Genomic DNA, 12,263 nt, shown 5'->3' with positions numbered 1-12,263 from the left:
TTATTAATAGGTAACAGGCACATTTATCACTAATAAATGCAATATTACTTCAGATTATGTTCCCTATTCTAAAGTAAACATTTGCTGTTTTCCAAAAAGAAAAGAGACATGTAATATTGCAGTGAACAACTCAGTGTTTATTGTTTTTATGGTTCAAGAGAACAAATTACAGATGAGACACATCTTGAATAATCACAATCAACACACTAAAAAAATATGAATGAATAATAAAAAAAATACACTGTTTTAATTGTATAAATCTTAAATAGAAATTTTAAGTTAAAGGGCCCTTTCAGGTCCTTTTCAGCACTGCTCAAAAAGTTACTAGCCAACAAACCAATTTCACTTGTAGATTATTAATATTTGTAGAATATAACAAAAAGAAAACAAGAAAAAAAAACCTAAAATAATGATTAACATCCAACTATATTTTTTCTTTAATCTAAAACAATTATCTAAACTTTAACTTTTACTGAACAGATCTTTCTTGAACAAAATCTTGCAGCAACACATAACTTCAATACTTCATCAAAATGGGCAATAGATGCCCTCGAGCTTTGAGATCTTCAATGGATCTTTTAATTTCAGGATTAACACTACTGGCACATCTTTTTGCAAAAGCAAGCAATGTTTCCATAGCTGGATCGAACACCAGGGTGCTGTAGGTCTTGGGGTCTGCAATCTGAAGCTCTGCTATTGGTGCTGTTGCTGCAATGGTGCCTCTGTCAACATTGTGCCGATGGAATGCCTCTGACATGGTGCGAACTTTCCTGAAGGTTTTGAGGACTTGATTGTAGCGGCTGATGACCTCCTCTGGACCTTTAACTTTGCAAAAATAATAAAGAAATATATATTTTCAAAACATAATTAAAATAAAAATATCTAAAGAAAAACAGCAAACAGAAACACAAAAAGTCTTGTATTTCTTACACATTGTGATGTTAACTGATAATGCAGTTCTTTAGGACTAGTTTTATTTATTTGGAATTAAATTAAAAATGTGGATGCAGAAACACACCCTTGTTTTATATGTAATATAATTTCTAATTTTTTTGTTTTAAAATCATATATTTCAGAGATAATTTTAGTCAAAAGAATACTTCAAAAATACATAATAAATGATTTACTCACTCTTATGCTGTTTAACTTGTATATTTCATTTCTTCAGCAAAATCTAAACCATGACATTTTGATGGAGATGTGATGATATTATTTCTATACAACACAAGTCAATGAGTACTAAAACTTTTCAAACTCCAACAAGAATATAAAGGCAGTAGAAAAACATTTTGTTCAATACGTCTTTAGTAATTTAATCCATATGGAGGATATACATCTCCATCAAAATATTTGTTCTTTGTTCCACAGAAGTAATAATGTCATACAAGTTTAAGATGGCAAAAGGGTGAGTAAGTGACAAGAAAATTGTCATTCATTTAACAAAAAACAAATTAAATAGAAATATTTCACATTAAAATTATAAACATTTTCCATAGGCAGAGAACACACGCTTACAATGGTATAAAAAATAAATAAAAAGCAAACCTAATAATTGAAAAAGAAACCATGAAAAAGTAAAATATGAATGCAGTGAATGTATGTCAATGAATCAACCATTTACTGCTAATAATGGCAGGTCATCCATTTAACAGCTCTGGACCAGATCAAGACTAAGTTGATTTTTCAATGAACTTAAAACAACATTGTTGAAAGCAAATCCAAGTGTATGGGGAAACAACAGCAACATATCTTTATATGATATAATGTAAGCATTAGAAACAATGTAGAAAAGCCACTGACCTCTAATGTGATGTCGAAGGGAATGGTGTGCCACCTTCTTCCTTTTCTTCTGTTTGTTGTCTATTAGTACAGGCTCATCAGATTCGCTCAAACTTCGTGATGAGGAGGTAGTGTCATCATTGTGATCATGGTGGTGGACTTCTTGTTTGACATTGAAAGGTGCTAAAAATAAATAAACAAATGTGTAGCATAGCATTTTCAAATCATCACTTTTTAGAACAACATCAGTTATTAACAGTTAACTGCCAGGTTTACACATTAAAAGCACCTTATTTTCATCCTGCCTTGCAGCCTTAAACAATAAACAACAATTATTTAGAAAAAGTAGCTAATCATTATCTGAATGACACTTTACTAATTCAAAAAGAAACAGATCTTCAGAATTTTAGAGATTATACATTTTTATAAATATGACTGTGTACAATTTTGCAAAGAGTGTCAAACATGTATCTAGGTACAATTCACTTTCCATTTTTTTCACCCCTTCACCTGGTTTGCACATACCCCTGTCACAGGTGGGATGACATTGCTTCATTCTGAGTGTGTTGATTTTGTGGCTTCAGATCCCTATTCGCTCACTGAAGCACGTCAATATTGCAGTGTGAGTGAACAAAATGTAACAAAATGTGCCCTCTTTCCGAAGATGTGTTGCAGTAAAAGAGTTTAGATATCATAGAACAGCAGAATGTTATAGACCGTATAACAATTGGCTGTATTATTGTTAAAATGACAACAAAGCTATGGAAATTTTTAAGTCATCTAGGAGCTTTTTACAGCAGATGTCACTGTAAAATTGGTAAGTCTATCCCTCTAGCCTTGCTTTCATACCTGTCATGGTGTTGCTCTGAATAAGGTCTATAGAGTCAAAAACAAACCATTTACAATGTTGCAATCAGCCATTGTACTCGTCATTTGAGTTAAAAGCTAATAAAATGCACAGTTGCACTTCTAGTGCTCATTTCACTTGGAAAATTCAAATCATTCCTAGTCAGATTTGACACGTTTTGCAAAAGCATAGACAGAGTAATGTCACAATGAGCCAATGTTGAAAATATCTAATGCTGTTAGCCAAAGCTAATAGCACTCAGCAGCCATAAAAGTGAAATCAATGAAAATGCCAAAAGTTTAAAAGTCTGATGTGTAAATTGCTTGCATGTAATAAATACTGCACAGACAGCATGAAACATATTATTATACTGACCGACATCTTGTCCTTTGGCTTTCCCAAGAACCTGTTCTCTGAGAAAATCACGTTCATTCTCTAGCTCTCCGATCATTTTTTCTTGCCACTTTATTTTCTCTTCCAGAAATTCTATCTTCATTTTCATGGAAAAAATGCCTAGAAACAACATATCACAAATAAATATTAGTTAGCTAACAATTAATAATAGACACATATACACATTGCTATTTGTGACATAGACAAAATGACAACATACTAGTATCAGAACCCTGGCTGCTGCAGCTTGGTAAAGAAGGCTCATTTTCCTCCAGATCTTTGGGTGTTGCATCGTTGGAGCTCTCCTGAATGGAGTCCTGCTGCTTGTGTTGTAGCTTCAACTTGCGCTTTGGCTGTATAAAAGTTCACATGAATTTATTTTTATTAACCCTATTATCTCATAACCCCAGAAAAGTTGTGATATTTTGTAAAATGCAATAAAAACAAAAATATGTTATTTGTTTATTCTATTAGATGACAAAAGTACAATTTACTAACAAAAGTACAAAAAAAAGAGAAAATTATTTTTATTTTAACTGTATTACATCTTAACTGCATTTGTAAATATACTAAAGTTACCATACTTTTTGTCTCATCTCATTTTAAGCCAGTGGGTTGGCAAGTTAAAGTAACACGTATAAAACTGTTCATCAGTACTAATCACCCTGCTTACATATTGTTATCAAATACACAACAGCTTGGTTATTAAAACGCCAGGACCATTAAATGTTTTATACCTAAATAAATAAATAAATTAGGTTAACGTTAGATGTTAAATAAATGAAATACGCAAAGCTTAAATGCTAGCAAGCAATTAGTTAAGGATATGTAGACTAGCAATATAACTGAAACACTAACATGGATGTAAAATAACTTAAAAACAAACAACACCAAAGCCAACGTTTATCATAAAGGACATACCATTTCGATCGATGGGTATGTGGAGAGTTTCTTTTTCAAGATCTTGATGCTCTTTCAGCTCTTGATGAAATCCTGCTCGACTGATTGATTGCTGCGTCTGATTGGACAGGAAGCGAGTGCACTGCGCGGGTCTAGACCACCCGCGAAATTCAAATACACTACCAATACGCGCTAAATTACAGATGTTGTGTCAAAGTCCGTGAAGCGTCATGGCTTCAAATTATGATTTTCTGCGGAGAATATTTTTCAGACCATCAGCGAATACGAACAAAAAATTTGTTCGTTGGTTGATGCAAAAAGGATTACTGCGGAAATACATGTATTGCCCATCATGCCACCACATCATGAAATTCAGGGACTTCTACAATGAAAAGGAAGCTGCATGGTAAGAAAAGCTTTATATTATCCCATGCTCATTATTATTCAACTGTGTTTCTCGTAAAATTCAGTGTAGGAGCCTCTCCTCTGTCTCAATTTATGTCAACGTGGCCTATTGTTTACAATGTAATCTAGGCTATTGTAATGTCATGCCAATTGGAGCAAATGGCATATCATGATATTCAGTGTATTATTCTATGTATGTAATATAATATGTAGTTTATTATATTTATTTATAAAGGAAATGTCTGTTTTATTTAGTAGTAATGTATTTGTTCAGTTTAATGTTGAGAATGCAACCCTATTTGTTGCATTATTAGATGCATGCCGATGTTAGAATAATACAACTCAAAGATTCAGACATGTTTATTTAGATATCATACAGCAAGAGCATTTGAAGTGGCTCAATATTTTCCAAGTCTCATAGAAATTAGTAAAAGTAAAAATAAATAAATATTTTTAAAAAAAAATGTCTATTGTGAAAATTTTCATTTGAGATGTTTATCTATCTAAAATACATTATAGCATTTTTTTTTTCAATTAAAAACTGGAAAAGTAATACAATTGTATTGATAAAATAACTGTAATCTTTGTATTTAACTTTTTTATTATTAATAATTTTATTTTAATCTGTAAAAATGGGTTTAATGACATAAAAAGTACTAAAAGTTATTCCATTCGTCCTGAACAAAACACATTTAAAATACATTTAAAATAATAAATAATAAAATTTTATTATAAAAAAGAATTATATTTTTAATTATATAAAACTATTTATATAATTATAAAAATAATTATTATTTAAAAACAGGAGTGTTTTTATTAATATCATCTGTCTTTAAACTATGCATTTGCTTTGAATGAATTACATTTTTTTTTATATATATATATATATTTTTGGTTTTCTGAAGCTTGTATACTTATTTTAATTCTTTTATCCTCTGCTAGGGTGTGTCGAGATAAATGCCACAGTAAATCATACACCAAGAGCATCCGAAGTGGCTCAATATTTTCCAGGTCTCATCTAAGCCTCCAGACATGGATGCATTTTATTTACAGGTAAGAATATATCATTGTGTGTTTGTTACATAATGAGGGTTGTTTTAATAGTGTTATAATAACTATTTGTTATTATGTAAGAATTATTTGTGTTAAGAGGAAAATATTTTGTAGTATATTATTCAAGCATATAATATCAGAACTTATACAGTACTTGTCAGCAATGTTAATAATATAACATTGACAGTGAACTGAGTATTAAGATATGTGTTATGATCCTGATGGTTTTTTTGTGTGTGTTTTTTTTCTGTGTATTCTATGTGTTTGCTTTTAAACTGTAGATTTTCACAAGGACTCAGGTTGCGGCAAGTGGACATGCTACAGGAAGGCATCACTGGAAGCTCTTCTACACTGACTAAACTTAGTTATCGTCTGCGTGGAGTCTGCAAATCTGCAATTAAAAGAATGAAGAGAAGAGGTGACCTGAAAATTGGAAAAAGACACGAAATTGTTTTTATTGATGAGAGCAAATTTGGCCACAAAAGAAAGGTAATATATATTCAGTTACATCTGTTCACACTTTATGGTAAAGATAATTGATACAATAAATTCTTAAATTCTGTCATTTTTAGTACAACCGAGGAAGACAGAGCAACAGGGCATCATGGGTGTTTGGAATGCTTGGGGTCAAAGAGGAGTTCAGAAGACCCATTCTGAAAGTTGTCAATCAGCGTTCAGCTCAACACCTCATGCCAATTCTCCAGAAGCATGTGAGACAAGGAAGCACTGTTGTGTCAGATGGGTGGAGAGCCTATAACTGTCTCAGAGATGCTGGATATAACCATCTAACTGTGAACCATAAGGAGGTTTTTGTTGATCCTCAGACAGGTGCTCACACACAGAACATTGAGAGATTGTGGGGAGTTTGCAAGGCAACAGTGTGGAGATTTAGGGGGAACCGCACAGAAAGCAGGCTCAAAGACCACTTAAAAGTAATTGAGTGGACGTACTGGCGTGGTGACATACATAAAAATGGCCCCCTGGGAATGATTTTGCATGACATCAGAAGGAAGTATCCTGTGTGAAAAGATGTAGATGTTCAGTTTATTCTGTGACCATCATCATCTTTTGTGTTAAAAACAAATTTGTCAATAAACTGTTTGGCAATTCATTGTGATTATTCAAGATGTGTCTCATCTGTAATTTGTTCTCTTGAACCATAAAAACAATAAACACTGAGTTGTTCACTGCAATATTACATGTCTCTTTTCTTTTTGGAAAACAGCAAATGTTTACTTTAGAATAGGGAACATAATCTGAAGTAATATTGCATTTATTAGTGATAAATGTGCCTGTTACCTATTAATAAAGGGAATATTTCAGTTATAAATAATTTGTTAGTATATAAATATAACTGAAATATTCCCTTTATTAATAGGTAACAGGCACATTTATCACTAATAAATGCAATATTACTTCAGATTATGTTCCCTATTCTAAAGTAAACATTTGCTGTTAGAAAGACAGTGTTTCTCTGCAAATTTAAATGTCTGTGTTAAAATGCCCATTCTATATTTATTTCATACTTATAAGCTACATATTCACACAGTGTATTGGAAACTTATAAAGTGTGTAATTGACACAATACAACCTATTAGTTTGTTTTAATTTTAGCTAATTAGTACATTGTTAGGACAGAAACAAGTATAAAGGGGCTATAAGACAAAAATAAGACGACAGCCAATAAAGGCCTTATAAATAGCTTGTAATGGCATACAAGTACATAACTAGTCACTTACAAATGCAGTTATTAGTCATTAATTAGTGTCTAATTTCTGATCCTTAAAATAAAGTGTTACCGACCAATGCAACCAGCAGCAAAGTCTTCATAGACAGAATCTTTAAGTCTGCTGGCTGCAAGGGCTCAAAGGGAGCATTCTGGAGTGCTCGAAGCACCAGAGAAAGGTCCCAAGAGGGTATGGAGGGGGGTCGAGGGGGATTTAACTGACTCGCCCCCCAAAGGAACCCGACAACCAGGTCGTGCTTACCAACAGGCTTGCCATCAGTGTGGTCGTGGTATGGTGAAATTGCGGTAGCATGAACTTTGAGGGTGGAGGGAGACAGCCTACACTCCAACCCTTGCTGCAAGAATGAAAGCACGACTCTGATCGAACATCTTCGGGGGTCTTCTCAGCGAGAAGAGCACCACTCGACGAACAGGTTCCATTTCAAGGCGTAAGCACGTCTCATAGACGGTGCACATGCCGAAGTGATGGTGTTAAGTACCTCGGGGGTAAGTCATCTAGAACCTCCGCGTCCCGTCCAGGGACCAGACATGGAGTTTCCAGAGGTCTGGATGTGGGTGCCAGAGGGTGCCCCATCTCTGAGAAAGAAGGTCCTTCCAATAAGGTGCAACTAGCAGGATCTGCTCCGCTGTATTAGACAAGAATGGGACAACATTCCTATTCCTAAACTTGAGCATCTTGTCTCCTCAGTCCCCATACGTTTGCAGACTGTTATAAAAAGAAGAGGGGATGCCACACAGTGGTAAACATGGCCTTGTCCCAACTTTTTTGAGATGTGTTGATGCCATGAAATTTAAAATCAATTTATTTTTCTCTTAAAATGATACATTTTCTCAGTTTAAACATTTGATATGTCATCTATGTTGTATTCTGAATAAAATATTGAAATTTGAAACTTCCACATCTTTGCATTCTGTTTTTATTCACGATTTGTACAGTGTCCCAACTTTTTTGGAATCGGGTTTGTAGTAAATAGTATGCTTATTATAGTGTTAATTTCGTCAGACGAGACGAGACGAAATATGTTTGTCAACGACCTTTTTTCATGACTAAGACGAGACGATGACAAGACTGCACCACTGTCCAAAAACGCTGACTAAGACTAAATTAACATGCATTATTGTTGACGAAAAAAGACGAGACGAAAATGTTTTATATAAAATAAAAACTAAGATAAAATCTCTCTTCATTTTCGTCTACAATCGTCTCTGCTTTTTCATCAGCTGATACGCCTTTAAAATATTCAGAACGAGTTCGCGAACATGAGTGACGAGCGACGACGACATGCTAGGTTGAAGGAAGAGGCTCGATATTTTGGCGCAAGTCCACCGTCTAGGCAGGCTTTTTGTGTTAAATTATATTTCCTGTAGCTGCGCAGGCTCTTTTATTTTACATGACAGCTTATGTCCCGATGACGGGTCTGTGCATTACGATTAAAAGCAGTATCAATAAAGTAAAAAAAATGTGATGTGCAGTCAAGTTCGAGTGTATGCACTGTTTAAACGAGTGTTCTCAACTTCTCACTGATACTTTTGTGATTCGCGGAGTTTTGACAAGTTTTATAGCCTTGATATTGTTTCTTATTCAAAAGTGGTGACAGAAAAAACTCAGCACCCCCAACCTGAAACCTCTTCCCACGCCCCTGTCACAATCACATCATAATCAAAATTAATAATTAGGCTTAAAAGCAAATGTATATGTAAGGGAATCAAGTTTAACAATTACATGTAGTATTGCTCCAAATATCACCAGTAATGGTGTGTGCAATACCATGTATAACTTGCATTAAATTGGTAATTTACTGTATATATATATATATATATATATATATATATATATATATATATATATATATATATATATTGTCACGGGGCGAAGAATCACACACCAAATAATTGATGAAAAACCCCCGGAGGGTGGGTTTTTATTGTGACAAAACAGTGCAGAGCCGTAATGTAGAGGTGCAGGTGCGCGGTGCTTCCGTCTCGTGTGGGTCCCGTGTAGCATGTGGCAGTGTCAAGAGTGCAGTGCTTCCGGGCCGTCACCAGCTGCTGTCTGGATAAGAGAGAGAGAGAGACGTTAGCGCTTCGCTGCATGGAGTGTAAAGCTCAACCTGGTGTTTCACTGTGTGGCGTTTTATGGGGTGCGTTGATCTCCTGCAGCTGTGACGGTCCGGCCCGTGCTGAGTGCTGACAGGTGATCCTTGTTTGTTTCCAGGGCGACGCTGATGAGAGCTCGGGAGACTTGTCACACTCCCCCCCCCCAAGCGTCGCACTATTCCTGGAACGAAAGTTAGCAGTATACATTGGGGAACATAGGGGTGGGTGGGGAGTGCGCCCTGACAGACCTGCTTACGGCTGATGTAGGTGATGGGGTGTTCCTCACCCTCCTGGACTTGGGAGAGGACCGCCCCTAGCCCGGTGTCTGAGGCGTCTGTCTGTAACAGGAAGGGGCAGTTGAAATCGGGCGCCTTTAGGACCGGCTCAGTAGTTAGGGCAGTCTTGATATCCTGGAAGGTCTTTTCCAGTGTGTTGTCCCATTTTACCTTCTCTGGCTGCCCCTTCCGAGTCAGGTCTGTCAGGGGAGATGCTAAGGAAGAGAAGTTAGGGATAAAACAGCGATAATACCCCGCCAACCCCAAAAAAGCTCGTACCTGAGTCTTAGTCTCCGGGCGAGGAGCTGTCCTGATGGCGTCCACTTTCCTTTTCTGGGGCTGAATTAGCCCTCTACCCACCCGGAAACCCAAGTACTGAGCCTCGGCGAGGGCAAGATGACATTTCCGGGGATTGGCGGTCAGTCCAGCCCGCCGGAGGTCCAGGAGCACCCTCCGTAGCCGCTCCAGGTGGTCGTGCCAGGTCTCGGAGTGGATAACGACATCATCGAGGTAAGCCGCTGCATATCCCTGGTGCGGACGCAGGATGATGTCCATCATTCGTTGGAACGTCGCCGGTGCCCCATGCAGGCCGAAGGGGAGGGTCCGGTATTGCCAGTGCCCACTGGGCGTAGAGAAGGCGGTCTTTTCCTTGGCGGAATCGGTCAGCGGAACTTGCCAGTAGCCTTTTGTGAGGTCGAGAGTTGTGATATACCGGGCCCTCCCCAGCCGTTCCAGTAGTTCGTCGACACGGGGCATTGGGTATCCGTCGAACTCCGAGACCTCGTTGAGACGGCGGAAGTCGTTACAGAAACAGAGGGTGCCATCCGGCTTTGGTACCATGACGATGGGGCTGGACCAGGCGCTGCGTGATGGTTCAATCACCCCTAACTTCAGCATCTCGCTTATCTCATTTTCAATGGCCTGTCTCCGAGCCTCTGGGACCCGATAGGGCCGTTGCCTCACGATGACTCCGGGCGACGTGCGAATGTCATGTTGGATGACGTTGGTCTGCCCAGGGCGCGAGGAGAACACATCGGAGAACTGACGGACCAGATGGTTCAGCTCCGTCTTCTGGGCGGCGGCCAGATGATCTCCGACGTCCATGACCAGGGGATCAATGGAGGCTAGCGCGGTGAGCTGTTCCGGGGTCCCCATCCACCTCTTCAGCAGGTTGACGTGGTACAGTTGCTCTTCGCGCCGCTTCCCCGGTTGCCTTAGCCGGTAATTTACGGGTCCCACCCGCTCCACAACGGTGAATGGGCCCTGCCAGGTTGCGAGGAACTTGCACGCGGATGTGGGAACCAGCACCATGACTCGATCCCCTGGTTGGAACTCTCGTGGCTGCGCCGCCCGGTTGTATAGCTGCTGTTGGGACTGTTGCGCCTTCATGAGGTGTTCCCGGACCAATGGCATGACCCTCTCGATCCGCTCACGCATTTTTCTCACGTGTTCGACGGCGGAGCGGAGAGGTGCCGGCTGCTGCTGTTCCCAGGCTTCACGGGCCACGTCGAGCAGGCCTCGTGGCTGTCGTCCGAACAACATTGCCTCCTGTAGAGGCTTGGGGGACTTCTCGGATTCCGAAGAGGACGTAGGGAAGCATTAAGTCCCAGTCGCGCCTGTCTTCAGCGGCTACACGTTTCAACATCTGTTTCAGAGTTTGGTTGAACCGTTCCACGAGGCCGTCCGTCTGTGGATGGTAGACGGTGGTCCGGAGCTGTTTTACCCGGAGCAGCCGGCAGAGGTCAGCCATCAGCCGGGACATGAACGGGGTCCCTTGGTCCGTCAGTATCTCTGCTGGGATGCCGACACGGGAGTAGAGCAGGAAGAGCTCGTGGGCGATGTTCTTTGCCGTGGCCTTCCGGAGGGGGACTGCCTCTGGATACCGGGTGGCGTAATCGACGATCACCAGGATGTGTTCATGTCCCCGAGCAGACTTAGGCAACGGCCCCACCAGGTCCATCCCAATTCGCTCGAAAGGTACCCCAATGATGGGAAGTGGAATGAGCGGACAGGGGGGAGGCGCTCGTGGTGCGGTTCGCTGGCAGGTCGGACAGGCTTGGCAGAACCGTTTCACATCTCCATCCAGACCTGGCCAATGGAAACGGTCCCGGATGCGTTGGATGGTGTTGGCACTCCCCAGGTGGCCGGCCATTGGATGGCTGTGAGCTAGCTCTATGACCATCTCGACTTTGGGCTTTGGCACCACGAGAAGCTCCTTTACCTCCCCCCGACGCTGGGCGACACAGTACAGCAGGCCGTTTTTCACAATGAAGTGCGGGAGAGGATGGGGTGCTGGCTGATGCGTTTGGCCCTCTAATGTTCGAACCTGAGACCAACAGTGTTTCAGCCTGTCATCTTCGCGCTGGGCCTTTGCGAACGAGCCCCCTCCCTGGACCTGTTGAAACACATCAAAGAACACGTTAGAAGCTTGAGAAGGGGACTCACCATCTCTCCCGCTGTCCGTCGTCAACAGCGTGGTCTGGGGTGGTTTTTTTCGACGACGGCGCTCGCGGCGGCGGCTCCCGGCCTGGCTGGGCGGCTGAGTAGATGCGCGCAGCAGTTCCTCGAAGCCCGGCCAGTCTCGTCCGAGAAGCACCGGGAGGGGTAGATCCTTCACAATGCCCACTTCCACGGGCCACGCTCCGGGGCTGGCGGAAATCGTCACTCGGCGGGCCGGGACGTGACGAGTATCACCATGTACGCAGGTAATGGGAAGTTGGGCCTTGGAATTCTTCTGCGGAGGCAGGACATCAGATTTCACCAGACT

General features: G+C 40.3%; 4 protein-coding genes across 8 annotated transcripts in view; 3 read left to right on the top strand and 1 right to left on the bottom strand.

Annotated features, from left to right (window-relative positions):
• Positions 1-12,263, top strand: part of LOC137007107 (NACHT, LRR and PYD domains-containing protein 12-like) — a 301,858-nt gene that overhangs the window by 33,982 nt on the left and 255,613 nt on the right. The window lies entirely within an intron of this gene.
• LOC137007090 (NACHT, LRR and PYD domains-containing protein 3-like) overlaps positions 1-12,263 on the top strand; it is a 59,650-nt gene that overhangs the window by 32,005 nt on the left and 15,382 nt on the right. The gene's annotated exons all lie outside the window — the stretch shown is intronic.
• Positions 518-4,077, bottom strand: LOC137007118 (coiled-coil domain-containing protein 106-like). Its single transcript, XM_067368433.1, has 5 exons — positions 3,941-4,077; positions 3,240-3,372; positions 3,002-3,139; positions 1,801-1,962; positions 518-825 (listed from the first exon to the last, which is right to left on the bottom strand). The coding sequence occupies exons 1-5, from the start codon at positions 3,941-3,943 to the stop codon at positions 518-520; spliced, it is 744 nt and encodes a 247-aa protein (XP_067224534.1). The 5' UTR covers positions 3,944-4,077.
• On the top strand, positions 4,150-6,587 carry LOC137007116 (uncharacterized). Its single transcript, XM_067368432.1, has 4 exons — positions 4,150-4,325; positions 5,267-5,377; positions 5,659-5,866; positions 5,950-6,587. The coding sequence occupies exons 1-4, from the start codon at positions 4,150-4,152 to the stop codon at positions 6,400-6,402; spliced, it is 948 nt and encodes a 315-aa protein (XP_067224533.1). The 3' UTR covers positions 6,403-6,587.

Source organism: Chanodichthys erythropterus, chromosome 18 (genome assembly GCF_024489055.1).
Source record: "Chanodichthys erythropterus isolate Z2021 chromosome 18, ASM2448905v1, whole genome shotgun sequence".
NCBI lineage: Eukaryota > Metazoa > Chordata > Actinopteri > Cypriniformes > Xenocyprididae > Chanodichthys > Chanodichthys erythropterus.
This window is presented reverse-complemented; position numbering and strand designations above follow the sequence as displayed.

Coding starts and splice junctions, on each gene's coding strand:
- LOC137007118 (XM_067368433.1), bottom strand. Junction 1,963..3,001: donor AGCCAAAGGACAAGATGTCG/GTCAGTATAATA, acceptor ATTTATTTTTAG/CACCTTTCAATGTCAAACAA. Junction 826..1,800: donor CCTTCGACATCACATTAGAG/GTCAGTGGCTTT, acceptor ATTTTTGCAAAG/TTAAAGGTCCAGAGGAGGTC.
- LOC137007116 (XM_067368432.1), top strand. CDS start 4,150: ATGGCTTCAAATTATGATTTTCTGCGGAGAATATTTTTCAGACCATCA. Junction 4,326..5,266: donor AATGAAAAGGAAGCTGCATG/GTAAGAAAAGCT, acceptor ATCCTCTGCTAG/GGTGTGTCGAGATAAATGCC. Junction 5,867..5,949: donor AATTTGGCCACAAAAGAAAG/GTAATATATATT, acceptor TGTCATTTTTAG/TACAACCGAGGAAGACAGAG.